Source organism: Rhinolophus ferrumequinum, chromosome X, assembly GCF_004115265.2.
Source record: "Rhinolophus ferrumequinum isolate MPI-CBG mRhiFer1 chromosome X, mRhiFer1_v1.p, whole genome shotgun sequence".
Lineage (NCBI taxonomy): Eukaryota > Metazoa > Chordata > Mammalia > Chiroptera > Rhinolophidae > Rhinolophus > Rhinolophus ferrumequinum.
This window is the reverse complement of record NC_046284.1, coordinates 16,762,926-16,782,850: the sequence shown is the minus strand read 5'-3', so window position 1 is coordinate 16,782,850 and position 19,925 is coordinate 16,762,926. Positions and strand designations below refer to the sequence as shown.

The window sequence follows — 19,925 nt, the reverse complement described above, 5'->3', positions numbered from 1 at the left end:
CCCTGGAGCTGCTGACCTTGGACTTGGGAAAGCATGGCGCTTGCCATCTTGTCATGTTCATTTCTGCAAGGTAAGAAAAGCCCATTAGAAAAAGTTGAAATGCGTTCCCCAGGATCCTTTAGCGAGTCACTGCAAGGGTACAGAGTGTCACCCAAGAGGCCCCTGGGTATCCAGTTTGTCTCCAAACCATGAACAGGGGCCTTCAGAATATAGTACAACACAGAAGGAAAGTATGGCAGCGCTACCAGTTTTTCTCTCTCCCGTCTCAATTTCTCTTGGGCTCATACACGTGGTATGTATTTATGGAAAGAGTTTATATATAGCTTACCTGCCTAAGAGCATGATTCATTCCATACAAAACATGATTCCTTATCATTGAGCACATATTCTACACTCTTTATTCTCACTAATTTGACAGTTCTCTTTTGAAATGAAAAGCTCTCAAAAATCAGCTCCCTGTGTGTATGTGTATGCGTATGTGTGTGTGTGTAATAACCAAGAGAATGTTTTAGTATTTAAAGTAACAGAGGCCTAAATTTGATAAGCCTATCCCAAAAAGGAAACGAAGGTTTTGGGAAACCTGACAGGTTCAAATATTAAGCCCTTTCCCTTCAAGGTATGATTCACAACAACAGATTTTTAAAATTTTACATCAAACTACAAAAATTATGACGTAGTCCAGCGGCTATACTACCTGTTTATAATTCAAATACTTTCCTGTCAAAGTAGGGTTCACAAGAAGGAAAAAAACACAGAAACAATGCCCGTGGGTTAATGCAGTCAGACCATTTACTGCTTTACTTTCTTTTTTCCCTCCTCTCTTCTCCCTCAGGGAGCTAAGAGGCAATTAGTGCTGTCTCTATGTGCTCTGGTTAACCATGGAGGAACTCAATTCACAAAATCCAACTGTTGCTCGTTCACACCAATTAAAGGGCTCTGTGTTTAAATCTGCTCTGGGCCATCTTTCTGAAATGAGTCTTTCTGACCAAAATTCTCAGGTGGGGAAAGGCACTGAGAATTAATTAGTACTATTCCTAGGTACCAGTAAGGATGCTACAGTGCCACTGGGCTTTAGGAAAGCTCACCTGGGACTCGAAGGTATGCTCAGAATTTGCACCAGCTCACCAATTTTCTAAACTGATTCTGACAAGTGACAGATCCTGGCAGGCAAGTTCAGGGAAGGTAAAAGTCAAAGAGCAAAGAACCAAAAGTTAGGCTGAGCATTTAAATCACCATACCCATGGCCTTGACCAACCATTTCAGAAGAGATTTGTATACCAAGGATGGCTCTTCAAACAAACAAGGATATGGAATCAGCCTCCAAACTGTCACTGGTGACATTGTTACCTACATTTGAGGTTCTTGAGGTCCCAAGATAGAAATTGAGAGGAAACCCCAGAAAAATTTCCAGACAAATTTTATTAAGCTTATGCTCAAGTACAAGAGAGGCAGCACAGAGGAAAGGAAGGTCCTCAGAATTGACTTGGGGGCTGGCTCTGCTTGGCTTCTTTTATAAGCTGGGGACAAAGAGGGCTTTTTGAAATCAGTCGGCTTTTTGAAAACAGTGGGCTTCCTGTTCTAGCTGCGTTGCCTGGTAACTATGTTCCTGCCTGAGCTGTGGGGGCAAGATGGCGGACTGCTCATTACCGCCACATAGGAAGGTCGTAGAGTAGTCAAACCTTGATTAACTACGCATGTGGAACAGTGGTTTCCATATTTATAAGGAAGTAAATGATTAGGAGGGAGATAACAATTAGCTACTGTTGCACTTTTGTGTAGGGAGTGATGGGGTGTTGGCATTCTTTTTTCGTGTTTTTTTTCCTAATTTTTTTATTGGGGAATATTGGGGAACAGTGTGTTTTTCCAGAACCCATCAGCTCCAAGTGAAGTCGTTGTTTTCAATCTACTGTGTTTCCCTGAAAATAAGACCTAGCCGGACCATCAGCTCTAATGCGTCTTTTGGAGCAAAATTTAATATAAGACCCGGTATTTTATTATATATTATATTATATTATATTATATTATATTATATTATATTATACTGTATATTATATTATATTATATTATATTATATTATATTATATTATATTATATTATATTATATTATATTACAGACCCGGTCTTATATTATAGTAAAATAAGACAGGGTCTTATATTAATTTTTGCTCCTAAATACGCATTAGAGCTGATTGGCCGGCTAGGTCTTATTTTCAGAGAAACACGGTAGTTTTGGAGGGCACAGCTCACCGGCCCATGTGCAAATCCAACCGGTGACCTTGGTGTTATGAGCACTGCACTCTAACCAACTGAGCCAACCGGCTGCCCGGTGATGGCATTCTTGTGGTCAGCTTATCCAGGTTCCTTTGGCCCAAGTATAGGACCCAAGTCGCTATGCTGTCCCAACATGACATTTAGTGATGGCAGAAGGAGAAAACAGCTCTTGGGTCCTCTTTTTTTAAACTTTTGTTTATTTTAAGTGTGTTTTTCCAGGACCCATCAGCTCCAAGTCAAGTAGTTGTTTCAATCTAGTTGTGGAGGGCGCAGCTAACAGTGGCTCATGTGGGGATCAAAACGGCAACCTTGCTGTTAAGAGCGCCGTGATGTAACCAACTGAGCGAACTGGCCGCCCCTTGGATCCTCTTTTGTGTGACCTATTGTTGAATGTGAAAATAAACCATGTCAAATGTTCAAATGGTTGCTCTCTCTTGGCTCATGACGACCTTTACATCTCTATCCTATGATGTCCTATCCCCAAAATTAAAAAAAGAAAAAAAAGAAAAAGAAAATTGCCAAAGTACTCCATTGATCTGTCATAATGATGGAGTGCAACAATGTCTTAATTATAACACATTGCATTTGCTAGAATAAAAAGTGGTTCCATTACAATATTTGCTTTGACACATCTGTCACTGCCGAATATCTATGCCATCTTGTAAGAAAATTATGAGGAAATTATCTCCCACCAAACGTTAAAAATGAGGGAGGAGTCCCCTTACATACAGTTGACTCTGAAGCCCCTCCCACTGAGGGAGAGAGCAAGTCCTAGCAGAGTGATGCGACTTCTGGAAACAAATTTTGCTCTGCATTTACTGTGTCAGAGATACACTTGTTTCTCAGGTCACCTTGCTAGCTCTTCCCCATCTCCCTGACCTTTAAATCTTAGAGGGTCCCAGGGCCCAGTCTTTGAACATCTTCCTTTCTCTACACTTACTCCGTTGGTGAGTTTATCTGTTTCATATCTTTAAATTCCATCTATGTGCCAACAATTCCCCAATGTGTGTGTGTATCTTCTGTAGCCCAGATGTGTTTACCCAGCTGCCTCAATAGCTCCACTTGAATATTCAATAGTCAGCTCAAACTTAACATGTCCAAAACTAAAACTCAGACATCCCCCCTAAAACTTGTTCCTCCTCAATTTTCCCCCTCGAAATGCATAATGATGCCGTCCTTCTCGTTGTTAGGTCAAAATCCGTAGAGTCACCCTGACATCTCTCACACCCACACCCCATCTGTAAGAAAACCCTATTGGTAGGGCTGGCCCGGTGGCTCAGGCAGTTGGAGCTCCGGGCTCCTAACTCTGAAGGTTGCCGGTTCAATTCCCACATGGGCCAGTGGGCTCTCAACCACAAGGTTGCCGGTTCAACTGCTCGAGTCCCGCAAGGGATAGTGGGCTCCGCTCCCTGCAACTAAGATTGAACACGGCACCTTGAGCTAAGCTGCCTCCCGGATGGCTCAGTTGGTTGGAGAGCGGGCTCTCAACCACAAGGTTGCCAGTTCAATTCCTTGACTCCCGCAAGGGATGGTGGGCAGCACCCCCTGCAACTAAGACTGAACACAGCACCTTGAGTTGAGCTGCCGCTGAGCTCCTGGATGGCTCAGTTGGTTGGAGCACGTCCTCTCAACCACAAGGTTGCTGGTTCGACTCCCACAGGGGATGATGGGCTGCGCCCCCTGCAACTAGCAATGGCAACTGGACATGGAGCTGATCTGTGCCCTCCACAACTAAGACTGAAAGGACAACAACTTGACTTGGAAAAGTCCTGGAAGTACACACTGTTCCCCAATAAAGTCCTGTTCCCCTTCCCCGATTAAAAAAAAGAAAGAAAGGAAAGAAAAGAAAACCCTATTGGCAATACCTTCACAATACATCTAGAACGCCATCATTTCTCACCCCCTCCACTCTGATCTCCCTGGTCCAGCCACTATGAGATCTGCCCTAGACTGCTGCAACAGCCTCCTCACTGATCTACTCCTCACTGCTCTAGCTTCTTTAAGTCTGTTTTCAATACAGCAGGCAGAGTGATCCTGTTAACCCATGTCAGGTCAAATCACTTCTCTGTGCAAACCCTTCTACTGGCTCCCAACGTCTTCAAGTCCTTGTGCTGGAATATAAGACTCTCCATGATCTGGTCGTCCATGTGATCTATGACTTTGCTCCTACCATGCTCTGCCTCTCTTACTCAGCTCCAGTCACCTGGCACTTCACAGATGTGGCTATACACAGGTCCATCAAAAGGTCTTTTCAATTAATGTTTTCCATGTGCCTGGAATGTTCTTTCCCCCAGATATCTGCATGCATCTTTCCCTCAACTCCTTCAAGTCTTCACTCAAAGGGCGCCTTCTCCGTAAGACCTTCCCTTGCCACCCGATTCCAAATGGCACCCTCTCCCAAACAGCACAGGTGCACTCCCTATCCCCCTACGTTCCTTTGTTTGAGTCCAAAGCACTTACCCTGTTTCCCCGAAAATAAGACCTAGCCGGATAATCAGCTCTAATGTGTGTTTTGGAGCAAAAATTAATATAAAACCCGGTATTATATTATATTATATTATACCCGATCTTATATTATAGTAAAATAAGACCAGGTCTTATATTAATTTTTGCTCCAAAAGACGCATTAGAGCTGATTGTCCAGTTAGGTCTTATTTTTGGGGAAACACGGTACTACCAACATACAGTACATTTTATTTATTGTTTAATTCTGTCTTCCTGACAGTTGAATGTATAGTCTATGAGGTCAAAGATTTATTCCTGTCTTCTTCTCTGCTTTACCTTCAGAACCTAGAACAGTACCTAGCACACAGTGGGTGCTCAATAAATATTCTTTGACTAAATTAAAATCCCAAGGCAACTAGTCAATTCAGAAACATAAGGTAAATGTATTAAAGTAGAAATACACTGAATAAAATGTTCCTCCAGCCAATTATTTTGGGACTAGAGAGAGAGAGAGAGAGAGAGAGAGAGAGAGAGAGAGAGAGAGAGAAAGACAGAGACAGACAGAGAGAAAGAGAGAAAACCTACACCAATTAGCAATGATGCAAAAGAGACAGGAATGGCGATAGAGTGGCTAAGCAGAGATGCTCCCAGTTCCTGGGGCACCACCAAGGCCAAGGTCAATTTTGTAGGTCTAACACTTTATAAAAAATTCTTGCAAAGTTATGATGAAATATTGACAATTCAATAAGCCATACAAAAAAGGCAGATTCGTCCTACCCCAGGCTGAAAACTTTTCACTTTGCTACATAAAATGGCTATCATCAGTTATAAACAGAATGACCAAATCTGACAGTTCATCATCAATAGAAAAACATGCTAGACTCAATAGAAGGAGAATGGTAGATGCTACAGAAGGAAATTAATAATCATGTTTGCTCTTTCTACTGTAAAGCCTTGTCTTCCTCACTCATTTCTGTCATTTGAGAAGGAAAGCTATGTTTGCGGGCAGCCAGATGGCTCAGTTAGTTAGAGTGCGAGCTCTGAACAACAAGGTTGCTGGTTCGATTCCCACATGGGCCAGTGAGCTGTGCCCTCTACAACTAGATTGAAGTCAATGAGCTGCCACTGAGCTTCCAGAGGGGCGGCTGGATGGCTCAGTTGGTTAGAGCGCCAGCTTTCAACAAAGTTGCCGGTTCAATTCCCACATGGGATGGTGGGATGCGCCCCTGGCAACTAAAGATTGAAAATGGCAACTGGACTTGGAGCTGAGCTGTGCCCTCCACAACTAGATTGAAGGACAACTACTTGGAGCTGATGAGCCCTGGAGAAACACACTGTCCTCCAATATTCCCCAATAAAATTTATAAAAAAGAAAAAGAAAAAAACGAAAAAAAAAGAAAAGAAGAAAAAAAAAGCTATGTTTGCAAAAAAAATTTTTTTAAGTTAGGCATTTCATCTCAACCTGCTCTTTCTTTCTTTCCTTCCTTCCTTCCTTCCTTCCTTCCTTCCTTCCTTCCTTCCTTCCTTCCCTGCTTCCTTCCTTCCTTCTTTTTTTACCTTTTGATATTTTTCTTCCCAGACATATTTTACTGTGACAGGATTTCTCAGATGAAAGCAGAGTTCAAGGTAGGTTACTAAACAGAAGTCTAATTAAATATTTGAGAAAAATAGGTCCTCTGATCCAGCAAGAATTCAAAATTTTACTTATCCATTTCCTTTCTAGTATGCTAAAAAGTGAAATGTGGGGAGTTAAAATAGCTGAACGAAGAATAACTAAGCTGGTATGAACATAAACTAAGCTTCTGGGATAGCAGAATGGGAAAAAGGCAAGAGGACTGGCCAGGTCTCGGAGTTTTGGTTCCCATTCCTGTAAGACAATATTTTCCTGCCTGTCTCAAAGGGTTGCTGTGAGACCCAAATATGAAAATGAAGGGGAGTGGGCTCTGTCAATTTTAAAATGCTGTCCATGTATATGCCAAAGTACTGGGAGAACTAGGAGGAACTTGCTTCTACTGGATTCCCAAGGTGGGAGAGCAAATGGAATTGTTAAAATGTAGAAACTTTGGGATCCCAAAGAAAATGAAATGCTTTAAAAAGCAAAAGAACATTGTTGTGTTGACTCACTCAAAAATTCCTTTTATGTTTCATCTGCTATGATGTATTATCTTTAGAGAAAATAGGATGCTTCTCTTCTAAAAATGTCAGAGCTTTGAGGATAACAATTTAAGAATTTCAGACAAGCCAATGAATTCTCTTAGAATATCTTGTTTGAAAAATGACCAAGTATAAATCCTTTACCCTCATTTTGTGTCATAACAATCGATAACCAGAGTGGCTGGCTGACATTGAATTGGCTACATCCTACCAATATGGTTCTTGCTTCTAAAACGTGTGTGTGTGGTGGTGGGGCGGGGGTGTGGGGAACAGCAACTGCCTTTACAAGAACCAGAGATTCATATTGAAAGGTAGCTGCTTATGTAGCACTATTTCCTTGTATGATATACATACACCTTATTATCTAACTTAGGTAGAATGGTGTCCTCTCTGCTCCCTTGTATCCATGTAGTCACATTATGTTGTACAATTGTACCTTATTTTCCCCAGGCTCCTTTGCTCATTTGCAAATGCTTACATAGAAAGGATGCTAAGTGATTATTATGGCATCCACCAGTTTAAATTCATAAATAGATTAGGCACAACTTAATGTGTTTCCACAGCTGAAATGTGGGAGTGGTTACTTCACAAATCATCCACTGGTGCAACCTAAATCTCAAAACTATAAAATGAAAAAAGTCAAATCCTCATGCTGTCAATTACAACACTGAGCTCCAGTAAACCTGTATGAGTAGGTCAGCCAGTTGTACTTCAACATCCTGGCTCTATAGCCCCCCCTAATGCTTTCTCTTGCTCCTTCTATTCAAAGGCAGGCAAAAATGACTGGTAACAGGTGCAAAGTTTAGCCTCTACCCTACTATGATATACAGTTGACAGGAATCAAAGAGTTAGGACAGAAAAGTAACATTTATTTTATCGAGTGCCTACCATGTGACCAGCAATTTATAGATATTATCTCACTTAGTCATTCATTAATGTATTCACAAATAACCTGTAAATGTCCGATAACCCAAAATAAGCACAGCAGGCAATGATCCTACCTTCATGTTGATTACAATCAAGGTGAAGAAACAGACATTTAAAAATAATCATACAACTTCTGCTTTTAGGTAGAATGTAATAAATCACAGCAAATAAACACGCGTGCTGTAATAGTAATTAAATGTGGACACATTACAAAAATCGTATCTTAAATGCCTGAGAGCTTCAGTAACAATTAGGACAACATGAATTACAATTCCAGAGAGTGTACAGTCATTCCAAGCCCCATACTACAGCAAAGCATAAAAAGGGGAGTCATTGAGACAGAAGAAAGGATCCCAGACAGAAACATGGAAATGCAGGAAGGAATGAAAAACATGAGAATGAACTTATATGTGGGTAAATATAAATAAATATTGACTTCACAAAGTCATAAATAATACTGCCTTGTAGAATTCACATTAAGTGACAACAACAACAACAAAATGGCAACACTGTAAACCCAAAGCAAGCACAAGGAAGGAAATAATAAATATTAGAGCAGAAATCAATGAAATCAATAGCAAAACACTAGAGAAAATTGATGAAACAAAAAGCTAGTTCTTTGGAAAACGGAATAAAATTGATGAACCTCTAGCAACACGGACAACTGTACCTCATTTTCCCCAGGAATAAACGAGTCACCAACATCAACATCAGGAATAAAACAGAAGCTATTTTTGCTATAGATCCTGCAACTATCAAATATAATAAAGGAACACTATGAACAATTTTATGTTCATAAATTCAGCAACTTAGAAAAAAAAATAAATAACTTGAAAACAACAAACGAGCAAAGCTCATATAAGATGAAGCAGATAATCTAAAACAGATAATCTGAATAGGCCTACAAGCATGAAATAAATTTAATTCATAATTAAAGAGCTCCCACAAAACAAACCTCCAGGCCCAGATTTTTTCACTGAAAAACTCTACCAAACTTACAAAGAATTAACATCAACTTTACATAAACTGTTCCAGAAAATACAAGATGAGAGAACATTTCCCAGTTCATTTTAGGAGGCCATATTACCATATACCAAAATCAGACAAAGATAGTGTAAAAAAGAAAACTGAAAACCAATTATCATTAATGAAATTATATGAAAAAATCCTCAACAAAATAATAACCAACTAAATTTAAAAATGTATAAAAATATATAAACTCAAGTGGGATTTTTCCAGGTATGCAAGGTTGGTTCAACATTCAATAATCAATGTAATCCACATTATCAAGAATTTAAAGAAAGAAAATCCTATGATCATATAAATTGACACAGAAAAAGCATGAGAAAAATCCAGCACCCATTCATAACCTAAAAAAAAAATCTCAGGGCCGGCCCGGTGGCTCAGGCAGAGCTCCATGCTCCTAACTCGGAAGGCTGCCGGTTCGATTCCCACATGGGCCAGTGGGCTCTCAACCACAAGGTTGCCAGTTCGATTCCTCGAATCCCTCAGGGGATGGTGGGCAGCAACCCCTGCAACTAAAGATTGAACATGGCACTTTTAGCTGTGCTGCCACTGAGATCCCAGATGGCTCAGTTGGTTGGAGCATGTCCTCTCAACCACAAGGTTGCCGGTTCGACTCCTGCAAGCGATGGTGGCCTGCGCCCCCTGCAACTAGCAACGGCAACTGGGCCTGGAGCTGAGCTGCACCATCCGCAACTAAGACTGAAAGGACAACAACTTGAAGCTGAACTAAGATTGAAAAGACAACAACTTGAAGCTGAACTAAGATTGAAAAGACAACAACTTGATTTGGAAAAAAAAGTCCTGGAAGTACACACTGTTCCCCAATAAAGTCCTGTTCTCCTTCCCCAATAAAAGCTTTTTTAAAAAATAAAGAACTTAAAGCTACTGTTTTAAAAAAAAAAAATCTCAGCAAGTTGGGAAAGAGAGGTAGTACTTGAAATCAATAGAGTACTAGAAATCAATAAAGAACATCTACAAAAAACCAACATCTAACATCATCCTTATTGTAAAAAGACTAAATGTTTTTCCCAGAAAGATCAAGATCAAGGGAAGGATTTTTATCTCACCACTATGATTAAACATAGTACTGAAAGTTCTAGCAACTGCAGAAGGCCAAAAGTATATATAGAGGTATATAGATTGGAAACAAAGAAATAAAACTACACCTCTTTGCAGATAACATGAAATTGCAGATTTCTTCATAGAAAACCTCAAACAATCTACAAAAAAAAAAAAACCAGGGCCGGCCCGGTGGCTCAGGCGGTTAGAGCTCCATGCTCCTAACTCTGAAGGCTGCCGGTTCGATTCCCACATGGGCCAGTGGGCTCTCAACCACAAGGTTGCCAGTTCAATTCCTTGAGTCCCGCAAGGGATGGTGGGCAGCACCCCCAGCAAATAAGATTGAACATGGCACCTTGAGCTGAGCTGCTGCTGAGCTCCCGGATGGCTCAGTTGGTTGGAGCGCGTCCTCTCAACCACAGGATTGCGGGTTCGACTCCCGCAAGGGATGGTGGGCTGCGCCCCCTGCAACTAGTAACTGCAACTGGACCTGGAGCTGAGCTGCGCCCTCCACAACTAAGACTGAAAGGACAACAACTTGAAGCTGAATGGCACCCTCCACAACTGAGATTGAAAGGACAATAACTTGACTTGGAAAAAAATCCTGGAAGTACACACTGTTCCCCAATAAAGTCCTGTTCCCCTTCCCCAATAAAAAAAAAAAAAAAAAAAAAAAAAAACCAAAACCTCCTGCAACTAATAAGTGATTTCATTAAGGTCAGAACATACAAAATCAATACACAAAAATGAACTGCATTCCTATTTACTAATAATGAATATGAGCAAATAGAAATTAAAACACAATAGTATTTTTAATTACTCCAAAGGAAAAGAAATACTTAGGTATACACCTACAAAAACATGTATAAGATATGTATGCTGAAAAGCACAAAATGCTGATGAAAGAAACAAAAACCTAAATAAATGGAGAGACATACATGTCCATACCATGTCCACAGATTGGAAAACTCAACATAGTGAAGATGTTAATTCCTCCAAATTTACATAAAGATTTAACACAATCCCTATCAAAACCAAGACTTTTTTGTACCTACAGATGAGATTATTTTAAAATTTAAATGGAAAGTTACAGCCCCTAAAATAATTAAACAATCCTGTCACAGAATATTAAAGTGGGAGGAATCACTATACTTGATGAAAAGGCTAACTATATAGCTATAGTAATCAAGACAGTGTAGTACTGGGAGAGGGATAAATACATACAGCAATGGAACAGAATAAAGAACCTAGAAATGCACCCAAACCAATAAACACAACTCTTTTGTGAAGAAACTGCACAAGCAATTCAATGGAGAAAGGATAGTCTTTTTAACAAATCGTGCAGGAGGAATCGGACACCTATAGGAAAAAAAAAGCAAAATGAAGCTCAACCTAAACCTCGTACCTTATCCAAAAATCAACTCAAAATGGAGAACAGGCATAGAACTAAAATTTAAAACTATGAAATATATATATTTTTATTTCATTTATGTTTTTTTTTAACTTTTATTTATTTAAGTGCATATTTCCAGGACCCATCACCTCCAAGTCAAGTAGTGTTTTCAATCTAGTAGTGGAGGGTGCAGCTCACAGTGGCCCATGTGGGGATCGAACCGGTAACCTTGTAGTTAAGAGCACCACGCTCTAACTAACTGAGCTAACCGGCTGCCCCTATAAAATACTTTTTAAAGGCAAAAAGGTTCAGGATTAGTGTTAGTTGAAGAGTTCTAAATATGACACTAAAGGTGTGATCCATTAAGAAATGATAAATTGGACTACATCAAAATTTAAAACTTTGCCTCCATGAAAAACCCAGTTAAGAAGATGAAAAGACAAGCTACACTCTTGGAGAAAATATTTGCAAACCATATATCTGACAAAGGACTCATATCTACAATATACGAGGTATGATCGAACAATACCATGAATGTTTAAATAAAAAAAAATATTACACTAAATGACACATTGCCATTAATCCCCCTCAAAATACTCCCTCTTGCTTTGAACACACTTATCCCCTTGTTCTTGCCACTTTCCGAAGCAGTTCTGGAAGTCTTGTTTTATGAGTGTTTAGTTGTGCTGTCGTGGCTGCCTCCATGTCCTGAATCGATTCAAAACGTTTACCTTTCATGGCCATTTTGACTTTGGGGAAGAGCTAGAAGTTGCACGGTGCCAGATCCGGTGAATAAGTTGAATGAGGACACAGCGTTATGTTTTCTGTTTGTTTGTTTGTTTGTTTAACTTTATTGGGGAATATTACGGAACAGTGTGTTTCTCCAGGACCCATCAGCTCTAAGTCATTGTTCTTCAACCTAGTTGTGGAGGGCGCAGCTCAGCTCCAAGTCCAGTCACCATTTTCAATCTTAGTTGTGGGGGAAGGAAGGGAGGGGCGCAGCCCACCATCCCATGTGGGAATTGAACCAGCAACCTTGTTGTTGAGAGCTCGTCCTCTAACCAACTGAGCCATCTGGCCACCTCTCTGGCAGCACAGCGGCAGCTGATTGTCTTCAATCTAGTTGTTGGAGGGCGCAGCTCACTGGCCCATGTGGGAATCGAACCGATAACCCTTTTGTTCAGAGGTCGCGCTCTAACCAACTGAGCCATCCGGCTGCCACCAACTGAGCCATCCGGCTTCCACCGTAATGTTTTTGACAGAAATTGCCATACCAGAAGTGATGTGTGACACAGAGCGTTGTCATGATGGAGGATGATTTATGGCACACTTTAAAACACACCTTTTCTTACCTGCAGCTCGCACCCAACTGACTGCACCAAACAAATTGAAAGTTGTCACACACTGTTATTAAGACTCAGCGTGCTGCTTCCTGTATTGAAGATCCCTGCCTTTCTGTTGGATGGCACTCAGCATCAGCATTCACCGTATGTTCTAATCACAACGGAAAGGCTCTGTGTCACACATCATTTGTGGTACGGCAATTTCTGTCCAATAAAAACATTTTTGCTGCCCCAGCAATTTGTAACCATTATACCTCCCCCTATGTTAATGATGTGTCACTTCCTGCTCAAATCAGCCACAGTGGCAGAAGCTCATGGAATCAATCAGAGGTGAAGTTCAGTGGTGGCAATTGCCTATTCTCTTCACTTAATCCAAGAGGCCATTGCAAATAGCCCAAAGACCCACTGAGGGAGATGGACATTATTTCCCAGAAGTAAATACAGCTCAGCCTGTACTTTGGAACAATTGGTCAACTTTGTCACTTGCTCAATCTGCTAGCAAAGGTTATGCAGTGCCTGAACAGGATCATGGCAGAATCACCAGGAATCATCACCATCTGCCTTTTAGGATATCTACTCAGTGCTGAATGTACAGGTTTGTTTCCTTTTTTAAAAATCATTGAGTATGCTTGTCTTTTAGATATACAAATGTCTGGTGCTGTCTTTTTCATTAAATAATGATTACAGGACTTGACAGCAATGTTTAAGATTCTAGTAGTCAGCATGTGGGTTGGCAAATACTGGTTTCTGGTAGCTGAGTCTTCTTCATTTTAAAACTAAATAGATTTACAATGCTGATGGTACATTTTTGAATGGATGATGTTGGATTTAATGATTTGACAACAGTTAAATCTTAGCAATTCTTAGAAAACAGTTATCTCCTTGGTTAAAAAAATTAAATGTGGGAAAATGTTTTAACAAGGAAACAGCAGAATATGGAGAAAAAATTAACTATCTTTTTGGTTATTTTTACTGACCATTTTAAAATAAAAATGGGAAACATTAAAGCCACAAACAACAGTTTTATTTACACAAAAAATTTGATTTTAAGATATATGATGTGTTTCATAATTTTAAAACTATATAATAAGGCATGCCTCTAATTTTAAAAATCCATAAAATTATGTACCTTCAATTTAAAGTATTAGTTAAAACAGACAAATTTTTCATTAGTAAGCTGTTATTTATCTCTAATGTTTTTCATGGATTAGGAAGAAATTATATTGTCTTTGATTCTAAACATCTTGGAGTTAATACATGGGGAAATCTAATACTCACTTGAGCTCTTAGGACAGCAAAACCAGTCTAAGAATTAACGTAAAAAGTAGAAACTTAGTTAATGCATTGCATATCACTTGGTTTTTTTCACAGCTTCAGTGACTTTATACACTCCCCAAAGGAAGGCACACAGAGAAGGAATTACCCCATTTAGACAAACAGCATGTTCTCACAGGAAGCATTTATCACACTTAATTGTCAGACTACTATAATCAAATGTAGTAGCTGACAGTGCCAAGATCAGGGGTGCCAACCCTAAGCATCCCCAGAAAGCAGACTGGCCCCATGGTTCCCACTCCAGACATGATGTCAGACTGAAACGCAGAAATAATGATACAAGAATGCAAAGGTTAAATCAAACTAGCAAAGTGGGTAGAGTCCAGGAATAAAGAAATTTAGCTGGAAAACTCGCAAATTAGGACCTAAAGTCTTGACAAATATCTCATCCGTGTGAGGTCTAACAGGACAAAGGATACAAGCCCTTCCTTCAGGATAAGTGGTGAGATGGTGGAGTTTTTAAGAGGGCTTCTGCCCCCTCAATGACCTCAGATATTGGGAAAAGGACAGATACAAGGAAAAAGAGGGACTGGGATTTCAGAGCTTGGGAAATAATGACTAAAAGAGATAAACCTGAAAAGATGCTAGACCTATGACCCTCAGACAAACTGCAGAGAAAAGCAGTGTGATTCTGGAGTCACTGGAGTCGAAGATAATAGGCCCTTGAGGAGAGAGACAGGAGAATTTCCCTAACATTACTGATGTAATTCTTTCTGCTACTGTTCAACTGTCAATTGGCTTCGAAAAGCAGTGTCTATGAATGATTTACTGAGCTGTTGCATTTTCATGACTGCTGTTTTTAGGCATTATTGCATCAATTTGGATTTTGAAATCAAAGCTGTTCTGTGAAACCAGTTCAGTTTTGTAAAGTGTACAGACCGAAGTTGTCTTTCTTTTATTCATTCATTCATTCATTCATTCGGTCCATATACTTTACAAAACTGAGTGACTATTACGGTGCCAGGTACTGTGGCAAGTACTAGGGACATGGGGATAAGTCAGACTCCCTCTTTGACCCAAAGCACCATGAAGTCAGGAGAGAGATTTTCAATATAACATGATAAAATGTGTACCAGGTGCTAAAGGAGCATAGAGAAAGGAATACATTAACTGGGGCAACACTTGACAAAGACACAATATTTTGAGCTGGGTCTTAAAAAAATGAGTAGATTCACTCTCCTTACACATCTGATCTAGGACATTCTATGCCTAGAGGATCATTTAAGCGCAAAGATCCAGACCCAGAAAAAATATGAGGGGGGCGGCCAGATGGCTCAGTTGGTTGGAGCGTGAGCTCTGAACAACAGGGTTGCTGGTACAATCCTTGCATGGGCTAGTGAGCTGCATCCTCCACAACTAGATTGAAGACAACGAGCTGCTGCTGAGCTGCCGGTGGGGCGGTTGTATGGCTCAGTTGATTAGAGCGCGAGCTCTCAACCATGAGGTTGCCGGTTCAATTCCCACATGGGATGGTGGGCTGCAGCCCCTGCAACCAAAGATTGAAAACAGCAGCTAGACTTGGAGCTGAGCTGCTCCCTCCACAACTAGATTAAAGGATAACAACTTGGAGCTCATGGGCCCTGGAGAAACACACTGTTCCCCAAAATTCCCCAATAAGAAAATTTAAAAAAAGAAAAAGAATGTGAGGGCTTTCAGGAACTCAGTATGTTTTGAGTACTGAATCTGACAAGTGAGGCAGTATACCCATTTTACATTAGACCAAGTTAAGCTTCAGAGATTATGTGACTTGCCTAAGATCTCACAGCCAATAGATAGTAGATATGTGATTCAAATCCAGGTGTCTGATCTGACTGCAAACCCATTCTTCCACTCGACCACACTGTAATGGATGCAGACATAGATGCTATTGTAGATGGGCCCAGGGCCAGGCAAATGAATTGCCAAGCAGAGAGGAGGTCTTGGAGGACGCTGGGAGGCATCAATATGCGATGGCATCCATCTGCAGCTTGGGGATCATCTCCCACAGTGCTCGGCTGCCTCGGAAGGGAGAAAGAAGGCTGATCTAGTGGTTGAGAGTATAGGGTATTGCAGCACTGAAGAGAAGGTGAAGGCAATTGAGAAAGCTGGCAGATGAAGCATTGAAGAGGGCCAGCCCGGTGGCTCAGATGGTTGGAGCTCCGTGCTTCTAACGCCGAAGGCTGCCGGTTCGAGTCCCACATGGGCCAGTGCCAGATGGCTCAGTTGGTTGCAGCACGGGCTCTCAACCACAAGGTTGCCGGTTCGACTCCTCGACTCCCACAAGGGATGGTGAGCTGCGCCCGCTGCAAGTAAGATTGTACACGGCACCTTGAGCTGAGCTGCCACTGAGCTCCCGAATGGCTTAGTTGGTTGGAGTGCGTCCTCTCAACAACAAGGTTGCCGGTTCGACTCCCGCAAAGGATGGTGGGCTCCGCCCCCTGCAACTAACAATGGCAACTGGACCAGGAGCTGAGCTGCGCCCTCCACAACTAAGACTGAAAGAATAACATCTTGACTTGGGAAAAGTCCTGGAAGTACACACTGTTCCCCAAAAAAGTCCTGTTCCCCCCCCCCAAAAAAAAAGAGTTGAACAGAAAAAGCCTAAACTAAGTAACTAAATTCAGGGGGAAAAAGTGAAGCCCAGGAGACTTGAGAGCAAGACAAAAGTGAGGTTGTCAAGGGACCTGAAAGCTCCGTAAAATGAAGAGCTGCAATGAAAATAGGGGAATAGAGTTTAGTTTGCTTCCTTTATCTATTTTTTTTTTTTTTTGAGTTAATGAGAAAGCAGTCCCAAAATGCCCTGGAAAGTTCATCTCCGAAGCACCTGTTGAGATGGTATCAGATAGTCTCTTGAAGAAACAACTCCAGGCACATTCTTATGTTCCTGTTATTAATTACAGATACAGATATAAATAATATAGCTGTATCTATTTATATATCTAGAGAGAGAGAAAGAGAGAGAGAAACAGAAAGACAAAGACAGATTGAGATTTGAGAGAGAGGAGAGAAGGAGGGAGAGGGAGAATTAGGTGAGAGACCTCAGTTCTCCAAGCTCAGGAGTGTCCCTACCGGCTGGCTAGTCAGTCAGAGCTAAAATAAACCACATCCTGAATCTCAGAGAAAGACATCAATGGAATTCCTATAACACATGCCAACTGAAGGTGTTTTTAAAGATAAAAAAAATTAATGCAGCAATTTTTCTTTCACATCTAGTAAGAGACCCTGGGGTTGCATTTGCAGCTAGGCCACAATTTGGCTTCTGTTTTTCCAAGAGAAATTTGTTGCAAAGTCCTTTGGACAACCGATTCCTGAAGATACAAGCCCAGCCAGGGTGACAGTTGTGATGAACTGCAATTAGCTATTTTCAAATGATGACAAAGTGTGAAGTTAACTGCTTATTGAAGAACTTTCTTTTTCATCCGAAGTAAATTGAAATACGATTGAAAACCTGACCTTTTGTTACTGGAGCGCTCTTGACTAAAAGTCAAATTGAATTTTAATTCCTAAATCTCCATGTTTATACAGTAGAATGAGAACATCATAGATTTGGGCTCCATGCCCCCAAGATAAATTGACTTTGGGATTACTTGGATTAAAAACAAAGTCTTTCCTAAAAGATGTATTTAATTTTCATGATGTTTTCTTTCTCCTAAAGCTAAAGACTAGTTCTTTTAAATTTCAGTTTTTCTTGATCATGAAAATGCCAACAAAATTCTGAATCGGCCAAAGAGGTATAACTCAGGTAAATTGGAAGAGTTTGTTCGAGGAAACCTTGAGAGAGAATGTATAGAAGAACGGTGTACTTTTGAAGAAGCACGGGAAGTTTTTGAAAACACTGAACAAACTGTGAGTATTTCCATATAACATCTTTCAGATGCAGTGCAAAGAATAGTAAAGTTAAAAAAAAAAAAAACTTCTCTTTGGAATTTCAAAATATATCTCCACACATACGCATGTTATAAATGCTATAAAAGAGAAGGAATCAAATCCAAAACATTTTAAATGCCCCCATCCATTAACTTCTCCTCTTTTTCTTTATAGACTGAGTTTTGGAAGCAATATTTTGGTAAGCAATTCTTTTTATCCTCTAGCTGGCATATGAAACATTTAAGAATTATGTATTTTTGTTTTCTATGTAAATAGATATTAAACTCTGTCAAAAGGGCTCAGGAAAATTAAGTTCCCCTCTTTTACCCAAGATTGAATGGTGACATACTACAGGTTTATGCCTGCATGGGAGATACTGGTTGGCAGATAAGCTTACTCCTCCCTAAAGCTTCAAAAAAAAAACGTCGTTCCACCCCAGGAAGCTGGAAGGAAGAAACAGATGACTGTATCTGGGGACTGAATGAGAGTTTGCAGTCCTCAGCAGAGAATCAGAGAGCGCTGATTGACTTTATCGCTTAAAAGTCCTCCTCCTTAAGATGGCCCTCAAGGCCCTCCCGTCCCACTGCCCCTCCCCTCTCGTCTCCTGCTGCTCTCCACCTTGCATGCTGGACCCTGGCCATCATGGCCTCCCTGAGGTTCCTGCACACTCTAGGAATCCTCCCACTTTAGAGTCTTTGATCTGGCTGTTTCGTTAACGTTGAGTGTTCTTGTGCTCCTTTTCCCTAGGCTCACTCCCTCACCTCCTTTGGGACTTTGCCCAAAGGTCACCATCTCAATGAAGCCTACCCTGATCATCCCTGACCATCTATTAATACTTCAACCTACACCCTCCTTTCCCCTGCCCACCACCCATAACCCCTTCATTCTAGACACTGTATCCTGCTCTATTCTTTTTCATAGCACTTTTCACCATTTGAGGTATCATGTAATGTTCTTTCTTATACTAATTTAATTTCCCACCTCACTAGATGGCAAGCTTCCCGTTGGCAAGGGTATTCAATTGTTTTGTTTACTGATGTATTCCTAGTATCTAAACAATAACTGGTACAGAAGCACTGTGTCAATACTTGTTGAATAAATTGACCAAAAGGAGAAAAAGTCAAAACTGTAAAGACAACTACATTTGAAAACTCATTTAAAATCTAGCAGCTGGATTTTGAGGCAGTGTAAGTTTCACAGGTAGACTTATCTGGACAGCAAATTCTCTGAGTTCCATCAATTTGACATCCAGTTCTAGTTTCCAGTTTCTATTCTGGAGACACTGTTGGACTGGTTCATACTCTCAGAACTCATAATTTCTCCACTTTTGTTTTGAAATTATGAGGGAAGAAGAGATCTACTCCATTACCTTTGCTTTGCCTGCCTTTCCTTGTTCTTGGTAATGATCACTACTGTGCAATTCTCTTTTTTTGTTTTTAACTTTTATTTATTTTAAGCATGTTTTTCGAGGACCCATCAGCTCCAAGTCAAGTAGTTGTTTCAATCTAGTTGTGGAGGGCGCAGCTCACAGTGGCCCATGTGGGGATTGAACCGGCAACCTTGTTGTTAAGAGCACCGTGCTCTAACCCACTGAGCTGACCGGCCACCCTTACTGTGCCAGTTCTTTATTGATGTATTCCCCAACAGTCAGTCCAAATAAGTCTTTTCCTTCTCTATTTCTACTATATTTAAAATTTTGAATTACGTGACATTTTTAAAAGGACATCAATTTCTACTCCTGCCCCCCCGCCAAAAAAAATATACCTGGATATATTTAAACTCCCATGATCCCTTCACTGCCCAACCCCGACCTGACCTCCCACCCCCTAGCAGGGGTAGGTCAGTATCTCTTAAGCCCCATATTTGAAATGGGACCCCTGCCTTCTAGGTCATAGGCTGTGGTTATTGTATCTTGGGTAAAGATACCTGGAAAACATCAAGGGCCTGATTTTGTCACTACTGCTTTGTCTACTGAAAAAACAAAACACAGGGACAGCTGGTTAGCTCAGCTGGTTAGAGCGCAGGGCTCTTAACAAGATTGTCGGTTTGATCCCTACATGGGCCACTGTGAGCTGCGCCCTCCACGACTAGACTGAAACAACTACTTACTTGGAGATGATGGGTCC

At 40.8% G+C, this 19,925-nt stretch overlaps 1 protein-coding gene across 1 annotated transcript in view; it reads left to right on the top strand.

The window, feature by feature from the left end:
• The first annotated feature begins 12,932 nt into the window (after positions 1–12,932).
• Positions 12,933–19,925, top strand: part of F9 (coagulation factor IX) — a 31,815-nt gene continuing 24,822 nt past the window's right edge. The window contains exons 1-3 of the mRNA XM_033116147.1: positions 12,933–13,213; positions 17,615–17,778; positions 17,974–17,998. Of these exons, the coding sequence (XP_032972038.1) occupies positions 13,126–13,213; positions 17,615–17,778; positions 17,974–17,998 (277 nt within the window). The 5' untranslated portion in view covers positions 12,933–13,125. The remainder of the gene's footprint in view (positions 13,214–17,614; positions 17,779–17,973; positions 17,999–19,925) is intronic.